Here is an 18,337-nt window from a genome sequence, read left to right as displayed (position 1 = left end):
AATACTCTCTACTTTCCTAAGAGAAATATCAAATAGTCTTCATTTGCAATTTGATTCTGTATTTGTTGTTTACATCAAAATAAAGCACTAAACTTCTAGTAAACTTTCTTACTGTATTCTCCAGAGTGTTCTCTAGCTCATGCTTGAGTCTTTTCATTTGTTCATTCAAATGATCAATTTCTTGATTCTTTTCTTTAAGTAGTGCTTCCGGGAATGACAGAGCTGAGGTATCACTAGTACCTAAATCCTGATTTTGCTTTACATGAAGTTTTGTTAGATCCTCCTGTTGAGAAAAACAGAAGTCTCATTCAAAAGGACTTACTTTCTCCCCCAGCCTACTAGCAAAACAGACCTAAGGGCTTTACTTAAACATTCTCCTCCTTACTATAATGTTAATTAAAAAAAACAAAAAAAAAAAAACAAAAAAAAAAACAAACACACAACAATAGCTCCTTCATTTGGTTTTGTACAACTGAATTAAATTGTCACAATGTTCCTTAACTTTCAAGGTAACAGATAAACACTAATTATCAAACTGACAACCAACCAGTTTTATAACTTAACAACATTTGCTGTGGCCATAGAGGTCAGTCAGGAATGCATACAAAAGAGTGTCATGTTTACTACACAGCAATGCTGCAGGCTCAATCTATCAGGACCAGAAAAAAAGCTAAGCTTTTAGTGTCAAATGAACACAGAAGATAATGCCATAAGCATGAATCTATAGTATTTTGTTTTTGTTGTTGTTCTAGATATCTTTTCCCAATAGGAATACAATAATAACTTGACAACAGAAACGAAGTACATATTTATCACATTATGAGATAAAGACCACAACACTCAAGAAAGGAGGTATCTGAAGTTTTACCTGAAACACGCTGAAGCCAAGAAAACCTACCTTCAAGCACGCATTCTCTAGCTGAAGCTGGCTGATGCTGGAGGTGCTAAGGTTTTTTTGCAACTCTAGCTGCAAGTTCAGCTGCAGTATCTCCTCATTTTTACTTGTCAATTTATCTTTATATTGATCTAGTTGCTCTAACAAGCTTGCAATCTAGAAATAAGAAAATGCATAGCTGTTTTAATTTAGTCTCCTATTTAAGCAGGAAATAAAGTTTCATTCATTGCTATGTTTAGTTAGAACAAGTAGCTTCAGCAGATTCTATGGTTTAAACTCTCCCTAATTAAATTCAATAAATTAATAAAATATCTGAGACATAAAAAGGAGTAAGAAGCTAGTATTCCAGCTCCTCAGCTAGGTACCAAACTGCTGCAATGGTGGTTGCCTGTTTTCTTTAAAATAAAATCTAACTGGTCATAAAAGATGTGTTAATTTACGTTCTTGACAATCAGGGTCTGACCGCTGATGTAGTTTGAGATAGCAGTGAGAAACGTTAGCATTTGATGTTTAATGTAATCATAAGCAGTAACCCAAACACCATTCTCCTCCTCTTAAAAGAGGGAAATTAGCACTGCAGTGCTAATCCCAGTACACAACTATCAAAAGAAATCTGAACATTGACAACTTCACCCTGTAAGAGTCAGTAACTACATATTTCTCATGGTTTTTCTCTCTTGCCTTACTGTGTAGTGAGTTTCAAGTGCTTTAAGAGGGACTGGTGAATCCTGAAATAAGACTTCTAGAGATACAAACTTCAATGTGTAAAAAATGAGTTTTTATTAGCTTACTGCTTCTGAAACAAAGGTGTAGAGTTAACTGAAGGGTCATCCATGCTTTATTTTTCTTTACACAACCTAAACTGGATGTTTGTATATTACATAAGCAAAAGTAATTGTGGAAAATTACATAAAAATACTGCATGAGGGATGAGTATGTGGGTGTGCATGTGCACCCAAAAAAAGGTCTAAATAATGTTATCAGTTATATTGCACTTTAGCTTAGCTTGGAACAAGTAGTCATCGCTAAAATTCTCTGGCCCACAAATTGTAGAGGGTCAGATGACACCATTATGCATCACTGGCCCTCCTTTTCTTAGAAGGATCATCACTTACTCTCAAACAAAAATTTATCTGTTTCCTGCTGCACCTCAACTTTGGGGGGGGGAAGAAAATCAGTTTACAACAGAAATTGATCGATCAAAGCTGATATGAATCATCACAAGACAATTTCCAGAGGAATGGGAAACAGACAGAGGGACAATAAAACAAAGAAAAAAAGTGGAAGCTTAGTTAACACCAAACCACAGAGAATACTAGTCAAAAAGGCACACTTAGTACATGAACTTTTGTCATTTGATCTTTGAATGGCTTAAATTCTCAGCTACAAGTTTGCACAAAATGATTCTAGAATTACGTAAGCGACCCAAAAATCTACAGAACACTAACAAAACTCAAATTACCTCTCCCTCTTTCCTCTCAAGTGCTTCCTGTTCTGCCTGTAACTGTTCCTTCAGCCCTTGGTCAGAAGTGCCTTCTGTGGGTACTCTGTGCCTCGCTTCATCCAATTTAGATTGTAGGGCAGAGATTTGAATAAGGTTATTGTACTGCTGCTGTTGCAATGCTTCTTTATCCTGCAAAGGAATTTTTATGTTAGAGTTAATTGCTGTCAATATACAAACCCATCTGGACAGAATAATTCTACCAGAAAACTTCTTTTTCCCAGAAAAATCCAATGTAAGAACAAGCTAAATATAAGAGGTGGAGAGTTTTGGGTAGACCAAACATCTCCTACAAATATACCATGATAAATCAAAAAATGAAGCACCAGCACTACATTTTTGCATCAGATTTGTGGTTTAACAAGTTGACATAGTTTTCTTCCTTTATTTATTTATTTTTAAATTTCTCCTTCAGTCCTCTCTGTGGTTCTAACACAGTCCTCAGGATCTGGGTCAGTCCAACATAGAAAGATTCACTTAGGAAGTCATCCAAATAGCATGCATACGTATTTGTACTTAAAACGATAAAGGAAAGCTGGACATGAAACCTACAGCAGGAACTGCCTCTGCTGTTCAACACTTATTCTGACCATAGCTCAATAAACCTCTAACAGAAGGATTATTTTCGATTCATTATATAATTTGCCAAAAATAGATTTACTATTTTTTATCTAATTAAAGAGAGTTAAAACCCAGAGTACATCGATAGCACCTTCTGATCTTAAAATGAAAGAGACGTCAATAAAAGTAAAAAAAATCAGAAAGTTTATGTTGTACCACACTACCAAAACAGCACGCCCAACAAAACGTATTTAAAAGAGCTGCTCAAAACTTTATGCAGATACTGAAGGGTCCATTGGACTTCCACCCACCAGCCTCTAAGCATTCCCCACTGGCCTTCTGGCAGCTCTGGGGCAGTCCCCACATACACAAAGCACACAAGAGGAAAGGGGAAATTACAGGGGATACAGCCAGTTAAGTTATGATGAATTTTTCTTGCCACCACACAGTATCTGTGATATTAACCAGCCCCTCAGGTCTTCTGCTGCCATACACTATGATGAAACCCAAACAACACCGGTGTCTATCTTCAGTTTCGATGTCAACTAAAAAGACACATTATCCGCACCATTTTGAAGTTCATCTTGATCACTCACAAAAAGCTCCCAATAACTACATGCAGATCTGGATTACTGCAGAACCAGGCCACTTCCCCTCAGATGTTCTTCCATTTATTGCACAGCAGAGCTACAAGTGTGTCATGGTGTCTGCACAGCTCAGCACACAAGAGTGATGTTTCTCTTAACATTCTTCTGTTGCTATGTTCTAAGGTCATAACAGTGACCCAGCAAAAGCAAGCAGCAACCCAGGCAAAAAACAGAGCTTTATGCAAAGCATCAATGTAAAACCTGATTCTGGATGCCCGTGCAGTTAGGGCATACTGTGGTACCACCTTTGCCTGATTGCAAAACATGTCGGATAAGGATAACAGGCTCCTTAAGTGAGTCCCACTTGCAAGACCTCAAAGCAAAAGAATGGGCCATCAACTCAGAAGGGCCAAGCCCCTCCCAGCACAACCCTAACCAAAACCATCAATGTTATTTACCAACAACCTGGGCAGCTGAAAGAAATTGGGCCAGAAAAGAACAAAGAATACCTACTCTAGGCGGATGATGTGATAAATAGATCTGATAACTGTGAATTAAGACACTGTTCTTCACAAAAAGATACTGTTCCATATTCAAAGTTACTCTTTCCAAGGCCTATTTCATATTAGCACTAGTCTGTGTTAGCTGCAGTGTCTATATTTTTGTATGTTGAAATTTTGGGGGTAGTAAAAATTATAGTCGCCATTCAAATCAAATGTATTTTTATAGAAAAACTTCATGACTTGCAATCATTGAGAGCTCATTTGACATCTATTTTCTGCACAGAATTGCCTCACGTTACAATGACTACTGTTAGTAAATTCAAAGCTGTAACCTTGTTTAAAACTGGTGAATTAGTTTCTCAAAAGAGTCTAAATTTGGCTTATGAGCTTCAAGAACAACCAATTGACTAGGACATTCAGAGAGCTAGAAGAATGTCTTTAATTCACATGGATAAAAGAAAGCCTGGACAAAAAGCAAAATTTCAGGAACAAACATATTGCAGTCTCTGTCCACTCCAAAGCAAACTAAACAGAAAAAAAAACAAAGCTTTCATGCATTTGTATTAAATTACCAAATAGCTTAAGTCTCTAGAGTCTCTGGTTCAACCTCTGACAGCAGAACAAACTTGGCTCTGGTCAGGGCCTTGGACAGCCAAACTCTAGACATTTTAGAGAAACCACTGCCACTCTGAATATCTTTTTCAAACGTTGACTAACCCCAGTATGACTTTTCCCACTGCCATTTAGTTGGAATTTTCCTTGTTGCAGTTTATGCTTGTATTTTTTCATCCTTTCAGCATGCAACTCAAGGTTTCATATTCTCTCTAACTTCACATTATATGGTTGTTGGCAACAATATGATCTCCACAAAGACAAACAAACCCTGTCTTTCAGCTTCCCCTCATAAATCGTTTACTTCAGTCCCCCAACCATCTTATCTTGTTGGACCTTTATTAAACTTGCTCTAGTATTCCCGTCTTTCTTGTTCAGGGGAGTCTTGAACAATTCTCCAGATACAATCTCAGAAGTGCCAAATAGATAGTAATAGTAGTACTTACACTAAAACTGGCTAGTCTATATCACGTTCAGCTTAAGTTAAAATAAAAATATTTTGTTCACAATTTTTAAAGTAAAAAATAATGGAAGCAACTATTTACAGAATAATAGAGAATATTTAGTTTAGATCACACTACTCTCGAATCCTCAAACTTGACAGACACACAAACAACATTTATTGAAGGAAAACTGCTGGGAGGAAACAAACATTTAGCCTAACAAGGTAGGAAAGATTATTGAGATGTCTGTGAGGAGACAATTTTGCTAAGCAGTATGCAATTCCATTAATTAAGCTGTATTTAAATCTCCTGTAGTAACAAAACAAATTCTGGGAGCATGGCAAAAAAACTGGCTCCAGTGGCATATAGCAAGAAGAGCTACTGATTAAGCTTATACAATTTTAACAAAGTTGCTTATTGAAGACCCACCAGATTTAATATTTAGTAATACTATCTCTCAGGAACTTCCAGAGAAGAAAACCTTTGATCCACCAAAACATGACAGCTGTCAATATAATAAGTCGGCTTACGGTCCATAAATGCAGAGGTTGTTTTTAAACATTGGCTGCAATGTCTGCCATTAATAAAATGGTTTAACTCACCCTTGAATGCAAGGAAGAGTCTCAAAGAACACTGTAACAGAGTCATTGATATTTGCTACAAAGACATTATCTGCCTAACGTCTTTCCAATTAACTAAGTATTTTAAAGTTACCTGTTTTAATTCAGTTTCTACTTTCTTCATTTTCTGTAGTTGTTGTTCCAAGTAGTTAATGGTCTTTGAGACTTCAGTACTGCTCTGCTCCAGTTCTTGTACTTGTGCCACCAGTTTTTCTATCTCTTTATCACGAGCTATGATTTCTTGATGCTTTTCCTCATTTTCTAATAACAGCTTATTGTAATCATCCATCTTCTCTTTTATTTCTGCTTGCAGAGAGTCTACCTATACAGAAAACACATTATATAGATATTCAGGCAACGTAAGAAGCTTCCAGTTGGAGGCAAGAGTCATTTCATGCTAAGAACGAAGAATTCTACTATGAACTAAACTAATACTAAGATCCCAGAAAAGAATAAAATCAGATATGGAGAAAGGATGAAAAAGTAACTTTCTGAAGTCTTGTTTTCCAAATGCAGTGGCTCTTAAATACAAAACTGATTACACACACTTTATATTTTTAATAGTCTAGCAAAATGCTGCAAGGAAGTATACACTCTAGTCCCAATGCTCATCAGAAGGAACTTTATTTAATTTAAGATGAAATACTCAAGATTAAATGGATCATTACTAATAGCATTGGATGTATTTCTATAACCTCAGAAACCTTTTTCATTACTTCTGGAAACTACAGTTTGAAAGAAAACACCAAGAATTGAAAGAAAAATATGCAACTTAATCAATGTCTAATACCACATTGCTAGAAAGCTAGTGCTGCAATTCTGCAGATAAGGAAACACTTCCACAACCTTCATCCCCATGGAAAACTCTCAGATGGTAGTTCCAAGCACCAGTCAGCACTTTTTCACAAAATAAAAAATAATCCCACTCATATACCTTGAAGAGCAAAGGGAAAAACTATGAACCTCTAACTACTACATGCAGAAATTAAAACTTCAAATGAACTGAGTTGTTTTGGTGCAAGGTAAGCAGTTATTGACAATACAGATTCACTAAGCAACTATGTAAGAACTGTTCTGATGTGTTTTGGCAGACTGCAGACATACCTCATCCTATCCACAAATGTCATGTGCTTAGCTACCTCCATTGCGTCCCTTTCTCCATTAAATTTTGATCCTTTTGAGAGAGGTTGCAAATAGTTACATCATCTATGTTTTTCTTATGTCTTATTTTCTTGTCTTATGTTTTTCAGAACTTTCCCTTTACTAAGCCACATAAACACTAGTGGTTCCTAAACAACTATCATCCATCTAACAATCTTGGATGGAAAGCAAGATATGGCCTTAACACTCTGACATACTCTGAATAAGTTTACATACATCCTTTATGATTCTGTATGTTCAAGAGTTAATGAAAGACTGCCACAGAGGTATACCTTCTGGGTAGAGATCTACCTTCAACAAGTCACATGGACTTCAAAGCAAAATCTTTGCCACAATACAAAGAACATGTAGGCTGTATGTGTGATACAGCCTCAGAAAGTCATAATGCATGGTATCAAAGTAAATGAGAAACCAAGATGAGTGCAGAATGATATATAACCACTCTACTTCTAAAAATAAATCTAATGAGCTCCTATCAGAGGTTACAGAAGGCAGGTGACAATCTGGTGTCTTCCAGCATGGATAATTCACTCTGCCACAGATTCAGCTGTTCATACATGATTTGCTTCTATAACACTGATTTATATAATCACAGAATCACCTAGGTTGGAAGAGACCTCCAAGATCACCAAGTCCAACCTCTGACCTAACACTAACAAGTCCTCCACTAAACCATATCCCTAAGCTCTACATCTAAACGTCTTTTAAAGACCTCCAGGGATGGTGACTCAACCACTTCCCTGGGCAGCCCATTCCAATGCCTAACAACCTTTCGGTAAAGAAGTTCTTCCTAATATCCAACCTAAACCTCCCCGGCACAACTTTAGCCCCTCATCCTGTCACCAGGCACATGGGAGAATAGACCAACCACCACCTTACTACAGTCTCCTTTGAAGTACCTACAGAGAGCGATAAGGTCGCGCCTGAGCCTCCTTTTCTCCAGGCGGAATGATTCCAGTTCCCTCAGCTGCACCTTGTAAGACTTGTTCTCCAGACCCCTCACCAGCTTTGTCACCCTCCTCTGGACTTGCTCAAGCACCTCGACGCCCTTCTTGTAGCAAGGGGCCCCAAACTTAACATAGTACTTGAGGTGCAGCCTCACCAGAGCCGAGTACAGGGGGACGATCACCTCCCTAGCCCTGCTGGCCACACTGCTTCTTATGCAAGCCAGGATGCCGTTGGCCTCCTTGGCCACCTGAGCACACTGCTGGCTCATACTCAGCCAACTATCAACCAATACTCCCAGGTCCTTCTCCGCCAGGCAGCTTTCCAACTGTTCCTCTCCCAGCCTGTAGCTCTGCTTGGGGTTATTGCGCTCCAGGTGCAGGACCCAGCACTTGGCCTTGTTAAACTTCATGCAGTTGACCTCAGCCCATCGGTGCAGCCTATCCAGATCCTCCTGCAGAGCCTTCCTACCCTCGAGCAGATCGACACACGCACCTAACTTGGTGCCATCTGCTAACTTCCTGAGGGTGCACTCGATCCCCTCACCCAGATCATCAAAAAAGATATTAAAGGACTGGCCCCAGTAGTGAGCCCCGGGGGACTCTACTAGTGACCGGCCTCCAACTGGATTTGACTCCATTCACCACAACTCTTTGGGCCCGGATACACAGTTTTTAACACAACAAAGCATACGCCAGTCCAAACCATGAGCAGCCAGATTCTTGAGGAGAACGCTGTGGGAAATGGTGTCAAAAGCCTTACTGAAGTCAAGGTAGACCACATCCACAGCCTTTCCCTCATCCACTAAGCGCGTCACTTTGTCATAGAAGTGATAAAGAGATCAGGTTCATCAAGCAGGACCTGCCTTTCATAAGGCCGTGCTGATTGGGCCTGATCACTTGGTTGCCCTGTAAGTGCCACATGATGACACTCAGGATCATCTGCTCCATTAGCTTCCCTGGCACTGAAGTGAAACTAACAGACCTATAGTTTCCCGGGACTACCCTCCGGCCCTTCTTGTAGATGGGTGTCATGTTTGCTAGCTGCCAGTCAACTGGGACCTCTCCTGATAGCCAGGACTGCTGATAAATGATGGAAAGAGGCTTGGTCAGCTCTTCCACCAGTTCTCTCAGTACCCTCGGGTGGATCCCATCCAGCCCCATCAACTTGCATACATCTAAGTGCTGTAGGAGGTCACCAACCATTTCCTTGTGGATTTTGCTCCCCATCTCCTCCCACCAGCTCAGGGTACTGGGTATCCAGAGAACAACTGGTCTTGCCGCTGAAGACTGAGGCAAAGAAAGCATTGAGTACCTCAGCCTTTTCCTCATCTCTAATTTCATAGACTGAACATAAATGAATTGATAGAAAGAAAATTGTTTAGTATACACATTGAAGTTTTGCTAAGAGTGGTGCCACAAACAACAGCTGAAGGCTGTGGTACAGTATATTATTGTAATTCCATTATCTTTATTACATTTCTCAGCTTCCCCTTGCATGCCAAAAGGCAATTTTAATGTAAATAACTGCAGATAATATATCTGAACAACAGGCCAGAAGAATTCTGGAATGATTTGGGTTGGAAGGGACAAAGATCATCTAACTCCAACTCCCATGCAATAAGCAGTGGCAACTTTCATTTGACCAGTTTGCTTAAGGTCCCATCCAACCCCAGCCTTGACCACTTCCAGGGATGGGACATCCACGTTTTCTCTGGGCAACCTGTTTCAGTGCCTCACCACCCTCATAGTGAAGAATTTCTTCTTTATAATCAATCTAAATCTACCCTCTTCCCACTTAAAAACATTACTCCTTGTCCTATCACTACACACCCTTGTAAAAAGTCTCTCCATCTTTCTCATAAGCCCCCTTTCAATACTGAAAGTCTGCAATAAGGTTTACCCACAACACTTTCTTGTACAGGCTAAATATCCCCAGCTCTCTCGGCTTTTCTTCATAGGTGAGGTGCTCCAGACCTCTAATCATCATTGGGGTCCTCCTTTGTACCCACTGTAAAAGGTCGACATCTTTCTTGTTCTGAGGGTCCCAGAACTGGATGCAGTACTCCATCCATAAGAATCAAATACTTATGGACAGAAAAATAAGTTGAAAGCAGTTTCCCAGCCCCTGCAAGAATTCTGCCACCCTAAAACATGCATCCTTATCTTTGAGTCAAGCTGAAGCAGACTTGACAAAGGAAGAATGGGAAAAAAGCATATATAGTAATATCTAGTAGAAGAGATTGAAAGGAAAAGGAAAGAAAGATTAAAGACATGTTCATGTTGTTTTCCCTACCTGTAGAATCAATTCATAGTTCTGTATAATGTTCATTTATGCAAAAAAAAGAAAAAAACACAAGAAAAACAGAAGTTAATCTTTGAAACCAAGTATGAAACAAACAAGCATCTGAACAAAAGGACTGATTTATAAGCTTAAATAGGACATGGCATAAAGACAAAATATCTTTTATTAGAACTGGTATAGCTGGAAAAATTAAACCAGTTTGGGACCCAGAAGCTTTTCCTCAGATGTGCTTTGTAGAGCAGAGCGTCCGTGTTCTTCTTCTCCATAGTTACGTAAACCAGACGCCTAGGCTGTGAACATTTACTGTAATGCATAGGTTCAAATAAAGCATTTATTTCTACCTCTTTAAGCAATGCAAGTAATCCCTCACCCCTAAATGTAGCCCAGACATGGAACGCATGTAAAGGGTGTGGGGGCAGTTGAACCTGCTCTGTTGGACAACAGGAAAGAAGTCTCTCAAGAGCCAGTCCCCAAAAGCAGATATAGTTTTTGGCATTTAATTGTAGTAAGCCTCCATTAGCCGCTAAATGTGATTTTACTCACCCCATACTTTCTCAGCTCTCCTGAAGTCTGCAATTTTGCTGAAAGTTTTAACTGTTCTTCCAGCTTCTGAATTTCTTGTTGAAAATCATCACGTTCGTGTTCCCTTTCTATAGCTTGTTCCTACCGAACCAGACAAAGAAAATAAAAACCTTTTTAGAAACTCTTAATTTCAGTAAAATATTGAGAACAAAACTTTTTTTTTGTTTTGTTTTCTTAATGCTGTGAAGAAGTCCTTAAAGCATAGCTAAAATTTTAGTGGAAGACAAAAAATTAACTCCAATGTACATACAAACTAACATCAGCAATTAATTTCCAAAAAGGATAAAATGTCTCATAATACTACAGAAAAAGATTTATTTTTCTCCTCTTTATTTTAAGTCTAGTCTTGCAAGACTAGAATATCAAAACCATGATTTAAAGAAAAGAATCATCATCATATTTTAGGAACCATCTTCCAAGTCACAATCACCAACTAAAAAGAATATTTATCATATCCAAAACCACGAAAGTGTGATATCAAGTTTGCTTACATCCATGAATTGCCGCTGTTTTTTAAGCTGTTTTTCAAGGACTTGGATTTGCTGTTTTAATTCAGCAACCTCCAGTAACTGCTTAGCCAGGTCTTGATTACTATGCAGCTGTTCTTCCAATTCCACCTCCAAAACTTTCATTTGAGAGCGTAAGTTGGAATGGTCCTTCTCCGCCTGACACTGAAGCTCTAATTTCTCCTTTGCTAATAATTCTACTTCCTTGAGTAGACCTGAAGAACACAAAAAGGTTATCAGTGTAGGGTACAAAAAAAACAACAAAAAAACCCTAAGCCACTCTGAATTTAAAATATTATGTTCAGGTACTTTGAGAGCAACAAAAGCAAATTGACTATCTCCAGAAGTTTTAAAAAGACACACAAAATAAAGTCAGATACTTGGCTGCCCACTGCGTGCTTAAAAATTTAAAAACCTCTTTGTTAAGACTATCATATTTACAAAAGAAAATGGCTCCTAACTAGGAGTCATTCAAACTCCCTCCCTCAGTCAACCCTTTCAACCTCAGTTCCACACCCCTTCTGTCCCAGAGGTTTTTTGCAAAGCACAAAAGATCCTCACTCCTACAAATTCATTTCCTTCCAGATGTGCTCCAATCCCATGTTTAAGCCCCACACACCAAATTCTCAATATTTTCAACATTTTTTTTTCAATATTGCACTATTTGAAATGTTCAGTGCAGAGTCAAAAAGCAGCACAGAGAAGGATAGCAAACCATGAGATCGGGACAATTCACTGGTATCATTAGAACCACTCCTCACCAAGAATTGCCTGCTCCTGGGTTAGTTCCTGGAAACGTTCACGCATATGCTCCAGCTCCACAACAAGGCGACGCTCAGACTCTTCTTTCAGATTCAAAGCCTCCTCCAACGCAGCTTTTTCTGCAACATAGCCTTCAATAATGCCTGAAATCCCAAGTCAGAATGCAAATAAAGCAGTAGACAAACTCATATATTGGAAAAAAACCAGCTTGAAAACATGAGTAAACAATGAACGGCATGATGTAGAAAGGAAGTACAAGGTGACAAGCTTATACTGTAGCTAGGCTTTTTCAAGTATCTTGAGGAAAAACATGTACAAGTTATATACTCTAATAGATTTTATGAGGCTGTCATGTCACAAAACTCCTCAAAAAAGTGGAATGTACATGGGGCTTATCAAGCCTTGATGGCTTGGGATCACCTCAGAATGTAGGGCAGCCTAATATGTCCTTTACAGGGGACAAACCTTCAAAGAAACAATCTCTCCAAGAAGTAAGATCAAGTGCTAGATTCAGAGCCCAAGAAATCCACAAATGATTCACAGAAAGAAAGGAAACAGGATGTTGGAGAGACCAAGTAAGCCTAAAGGAATATGACTGAAGAGGAATGGAAAGCAGATGCCACAATTAGGAAGAGAAGATCAACTTTAAGGACTTCAGTTCCGGAACATGGAAACCATAAAGGATTCCCTTGCATAAAGGCAAAAAATACAGGCCAAGTCAGCATACTTCAGGTCTTAATCTTCACAAAGGAGAATAAAACTGATGATATGAAGTCTGTGATAGTGTTGAGATCAACAGCCTCAGCCTTCCTGTCTCCTCTAGAATCTCTTTATGCTTGTACTACCACCAAACACTGCTTAGTTCATGCTGAACATTTCCAGGGTCATACAGGTGGGCAGATCTATACTGGGAGTACATCATCTTTACAATAATCCAAACTCCCATGTTTAGACATGCAGGAACACAAACTGCTGTTTTAAAAATTACGGTGTTTTTCACATGCAGTCAATCGAATAAGTATAGGACTAAACACTATCATATTTGCCCCAGGGAAATACAAATCTGATAAAGTGAATCAAGCACTAGATTTGAAAGAAACAATCCACGCTTTAAGTAACTGAGTAATCTGAAACGCAAAAAATGGATTACAGACAGGCAATCAACAATGAAACACATATCATAGATATTTGGAGTAGTAAGTTATGAATAAGTGACATAGAAATCTCTTCATATTGGCTTCATTCTCTTACCCTCTGCTTTATGAAGTTCTAGTGCCAGCTGATTCTTGGCCTCACTTTCTTCAGTTAGGCACTCCATTAGCTCTTGGTGCTGACTAACCACTTGGGCAGTCTCCTGATTTTGGCGGCTGAGTTCATCTTCAAATTGTGCATGGATTTCATGCCTTTTCTCCAGCTAAAAATGAACAATATCACCTAGCATGAGATCTTGGATGCACACGCAGTGCAACAATAACTACAGGCATTTAAACAAAAAACCTACCCTTAATGCATAGTAACGACCAAAAATTAAGGGCCAGCTTTTGAAGTTTTGCTTTAGTATTGGGTTGTTTTTGCCCGAAACCCCTGGGCATTCTAGTGATTCCATGTACTCACATACTTGTATTTTCACTACAAAACTTCTTTAGGCACGTGAGTTTCTTTACTGTGCATAAAGAGGTATCTCTCTGTTGGCCAGGCTGCTCAACTCCCTGAATCATGTACAGTTCAAAGCATCCTTGCACTTATTAAATTCAAGAATCATAGAATATCTTAAGTTGGAAGGGACCCACAAGGATTGAGTCCAACACCACACCGACTACCTAATAATCAGACTGCAAGCATTGTCCAGACGCTCCTTGAACTCCATCAGGCTTGGTGCTACAACCACTCTTGTGGGGAACCTGTTCCAGTACCAACCATCCTCTCTGTGAAGGAAACATTTTCCTATATCCAACCCAAACCTCCCCTCTCATAGCTTTATGACATTTCCTTGGGTCCTATTGCTGGTCACCAGAGGTCAGTGCCTGCTTTTCTCGTGAGGAAGGTGCAAGCCATCCTGAAGTCTCCCCTCAGTCTCCTCCAAGTTGAAGAAACCAAGTGACCTCAGCCTCTCCTTCAGTCTTACCCACTAACAGACAGTGAAGTAAATGCATCATCTGGTTTCCAAGATATGGCACCTATCCCAGCAGATAAGACATTTCACAGAAGTGAGCAAAGTATGCTTGAATGCAGCCAATGAAAGTAACCTAGAATCTAGATCTTTCATGGCTTAGGCAAATTCTTTAACAAGTTGGCTACATGGTACTAAACTCGTATCAGTACCCAAAAGCAGCATCACCTCATTCTAGAAGGGATTCTTAAGGGCCATGAGTATAACATTTCACTTAGGTATTCTGTGCAATCCAGGGATAATCATCTAACAAGAAGACTAATTTTAGATATTTTTCCCTTCATACTTTCTCTTAAATTAGGGGCTTCTTTTCTCAAACCAATTACTATACTGAATTAAGTCCTCTAAACGTATAGAGTACTCTGGCATCTACCTCAGATTTATGATGCCTATTCCCAAAGCTGAATATCTTGGCAGTAATTTTAGTAGGGAAATACTCAAATTCTTTTGTGATATTGAGTCCAGCTCCTCTTATTAAAACCCAGTACTATATAATTACAAAGATGTTTCCCTGCTCCCATCTACATATTCCTAGCACGTTTTAAGATGTGACTGAATTTTCTTTAATCTGCTCATCAGTGCTGGAGAAGCATCAATGTCAAGTTTTTGAGAGGTTTTATCGCATTTAACTCTGTTCTCCAGAAGTTACCAAATGCATCCAAAATACTAATTTAAATTTACTTAAGGCAACCAACTTATCTCTTTCATACAGGATCTCCTCTAAGGAAAAAAAAAAAAAAAACACAACAAAAAACACACAACACATTAGCTCTCATTTACAAGAAATACTCAAGTAAAGGCCAAATATTCATTGTAAGAAGCAGGGGATTCACATGCTTCCCTTTACTGATAATATGTCATGTATTCAGAAAATACATTTTTCCTCATGGTAGCCAATCCCACAAGGTGCTAAATATACAAAAGCCTTAAAACAGATTTCATAGTTTCAGAATAATTATACCTCTATACAGGTAAAGACATTATCTTACTTCTTTCGTTGATTCTGCAACAAGTTCCAAAAGTTTTTCCACAGCAGTGCGCAAACGATGACTAATTTTCATTATCATTTCTTCATTTTCATATGCCATTTCTGGCTTCACAAAAACACTTTCACATAAGTATTGGCTCAACTCAGACCCCTCTTCAGTCACTGGAGACAGCTGGTTGTGTTCTGTGAGAGTTTCATCAAGCAGTTCATCTACTGAAAATAAGCAATCTATTTAAAAACATAGGAAAATGACACAGAACTGGCCACTCAAATAACAACTGACATCAGCCAGCAATACTGCTTAATCCTGAAGATATATTACAAGGTGAAAAAAACTTGTCAGCATGGAGTTATTTGATGTTTACGCATTAAGACAGTCTTTCGCAATGCTTGGAAATATTGTGCTATATACAAGAGGGACTGTGGTTCTGTATCCATCAGATTAATCTCTCCTGTCCTATGATCCATTCATCCTTTTCAAGTCACAGTTTAGTATTTTCACTACTAAAAATTAAAATGAAAGAACAATGATAGATACTATCATCTTAAGTGTGGGAAAACTTTGAAACGAAGAAAAAAACGTGAGAGATACCCATTCAGAGCCTCTTTCATATAATATGAAATGAAAAGTCATTTTTCAAGAACATGAATCAACTAAATAGTTATGCTGATTTGTACTCACATTTTTCTAGATGATGCTTCTCTTTGGCTTTAAAATACTGTGCAAATCCCATTTCTTCCATAATACTGTGACTTTCCCTAGAATCTCCAGAAGCCAAACTGTCATCAAGGCAAAGACCAATCTTGCTACAGATAAGGTCCTCAATAGCTATTGCAGCCTTCACCAACTCCATAAGCAATTTCAAAGTATGCTGATAAGATTCCTGCATTTTTTTCCTAGAACAAAAGTACATGGAACATGGCAAAAAAAATGCATATACTTGTTTGAAGAGACTTCAAACCTACTGAAAACCTGACAGTCTAACATAGGTATCTTAAAAAGTGGATGGAGAGATCATACTGCAATCAGAAACATCAAGCACCAGCAGGGAAAACATGTTTACTACAGCAGTACCTGTGACATTAAAGTAACTAGGGGAATAAAATACTGATACTACTTCTGAAGCATGCAACATTCTATAATTCCTGCTGCAGGTACTCATGATAGTTTGAACAAATAAGTAGAAATACCCAAGGCAGGCACAGAACAGACAAGAACTAGCAGTCTGTCACACTTTGATATCCTAAAGGAAACCAAACTATGGAATAGAAGCTCCACTAAACCCTGCAAGCTTACAAAACAGTAAGCAAGTTTTGTTTGTTTTTAGCAAGGCTAGAAATAGAATTCTTCTTGAAGATTATTCAGCATGACAGCTTCTCTCCAATCCACAGATTCCAACCACATATCAAAGTGATCTACATTGCACTGAAAAGTTTCTAGAGTAAAGAGGCACTCTCTATATTTCCTAGCTTTTGCCAAGATTATAGACAGTGGAGACCCCAAAACACCAAAGTCTCCATTAGACCACAAGGGGCCAGGGGGAGGGAGGGAAAGTAGGAAAAAAAACTTGCTCTCCATATCAATACAGATTGGTAGTAACAGAACTCAAACATGTTTGCAAATAAAGCCAATACTGTCATTATCTTACTCTGTTAATTTAAATTGGCTTAACTTAGTTATTTGTGAAGAAGTGAGAGAAATAACAACAACCAATAAACATTATACAACCCAAGATGGACAAACCTTTCATCCTTGGACTGCTCAATATCAGACCTCAACATGACTATCAAATTCCCTCCTTCTTGGTTCTCTCTGTCCCGCTGCTGTAGAAGTGTCTCCAGCTCACAGTTGATCTCCTCTATCTTATGATTTAAAGATTCGACTTCCTTTTCCAGCTGTGGAAAATACAATAACAATGCACCAGACAAATCAGCGATCTTGTGGGCCATCAGCAAGTTTGCTGGTGACATAAAACTGGGAGGAGTGGCTGACACACCAGAAGGCTGTGCTGCCATCCAGCAGGACCTTGACTGGTTGGAAAATAGGACAGGGAGAAACTTAACGGAATATAACGAGGGCAAGTGTAGAGTCCTGCATCTGGGCAAGAACAATCCCAGACACTAGTATAAGTTGGGGACTGCCCTGAGAGAGTCCAGTGCTGAGCCACAAAGATGATTAATGGAGTAGAGCCTCTCCCTTATGAGGAAAGGCTGAGGGAGCTGGGTCTGTTTGGCTTGCAGAAGAGGAGACTAAGGGGTGACTTTATTAACAATTATAAATATGTAAAGCGCGAGTGTCAGGAGGGTGGGGCCAGGCTCTTCTTGGTGACATCCTATGACAGGACAAGAACATAGGAGGTTTTGCTTAAATATGAGACAAAACTTTTTTCTTTTTTTTTTTTTTTTTTTATGGTGAGTGTGACTGAACACTGGAACAGGCTGCCTGGGAGGGTTGCGGAGTCTCCTTCACTGGAGACTTTCAAAACCCACCTGGACGTGTTCCTATGTGACGTGATTTAGGTATTCCTGCTCTGGCAGGGGGATTGGCCTAGATGATCTTTCAAGGTCCCATCCAATCCCTAGCATTCTGTGATTTTGTGATCTTACCCTTCATTACTTTCTGTATAATCACAATCATCACCTGTTATGTAAACTTGCTTCCAAAATTTCTAGAAATGGACAGCAGTGAGACAGGGAAAAAGATAAAGGATGATTCTGTAGATCTTAGCTAGCACAACTGTATGTTAATGACCCCAAAGATAAGGAAGTAAAAGACTGTATGCATAGATAATGGAATCAGAAAGAACTGGTTTGACTGCTGAAGTCTGTCAAAGAAAGGAAGGGTCTGGAGTTTAGCAGTGAGTAAGACTTCTGGCCTTCATCAAAAGATCACCAGAGTATGCTGGACGACCAACCAAGGACTCCAGTACACATGCAAATAGGGGCAGGAACCTACATTAATGATTCTTCGGAGACCTGATGAATATGCAACAGAGTTATGGGAAATGAAATTAACATGTATTTGTCCCACTAATATAAGCACACTGCCAGTAACCCTTAGTGTGTGTGTGTGTGTGTGTGTTAGGCAGAGCAATCCCCCCCCACACCCAGCGCTGTAATAAAGAATACCTGTTTAATAACTTTGGTTATTGAGTTGTCACTGTGTCAGCAGGCAGAGTAAAATTGTATGTGTTTTT

General features: G+C 39.0%; 1 protein-coding gene across 4 annotated transcripts in view; it reads right to left on the bottom strand.

The window, feature by feature from the left end:
* The window catches only part of PCNT (pericentrin), a 79,348-nt gene that overhangs the window by 24,254 nt on the left and 36,757 nt on the right, over positions 1-18,337 (bottom strand). For 2 of the 4 annotated variants that reach the window (XM_084524326.1, XM_084524325.1), the window contains 12 exons: positions 16,885-17,036; positions 15,823-16,037; positions 15,142-15,353; positions 13,234-13,396; positions 11,982-12,125; positions 11,206-11,435; positions 10,676-10,795; positions 10,124-10,144; positions 5,817-6,044; positions 2,358-2,528; positions 899-1,051; positions 113-283 (listed from right to left, as the gene is read on the bottom strand). In XM_084524326.1, the coding sequence (XP_084380452.1) occupies positions 113-283; positions 899-1,051; positions 2,358-2,528; positions 5,817-6,044; positions 10,124-10,144; positions 10,676-10,795; positions 11,206-11,435; positions 11,982-12,125; positions 13,234-13,396; positions 15,142-15,353; positions 15,823-16,037; positions 16,885-17,036 (1,980 nt within the window). The remainder of the gene's footprint in view (positions 1-112; positions 284-898; positions 1,052-2,357; positions 2,529-5,816; positions 6,045-10,123; positions 10,145-10,675; positions 10,796-11,205; positions 11,436-11,981; positions 12,126-13,233; positions 13,397-15,141; positions 15,354-15,822; positions 16,038-16,884; positions 17,037-18,337) is intronic. The other 2 variants (XM_084524328.1, XM_084524327.1) reach the window with 1 other exon arrangement.

This window comes from Aythya ferina, assembly GCF_964211825.1.
Source record: "Aythya ferina genome assembly, chromosome: 6".
Lineage (NCBI taxonomy): Eukaryota > Metazoa > Chordata > Aves > Anseriformes > Anatidae > Aythya > Aythya ferina.
This window is presented reverse-complemented; position numbering and strand designations above follow the sequence as displayed.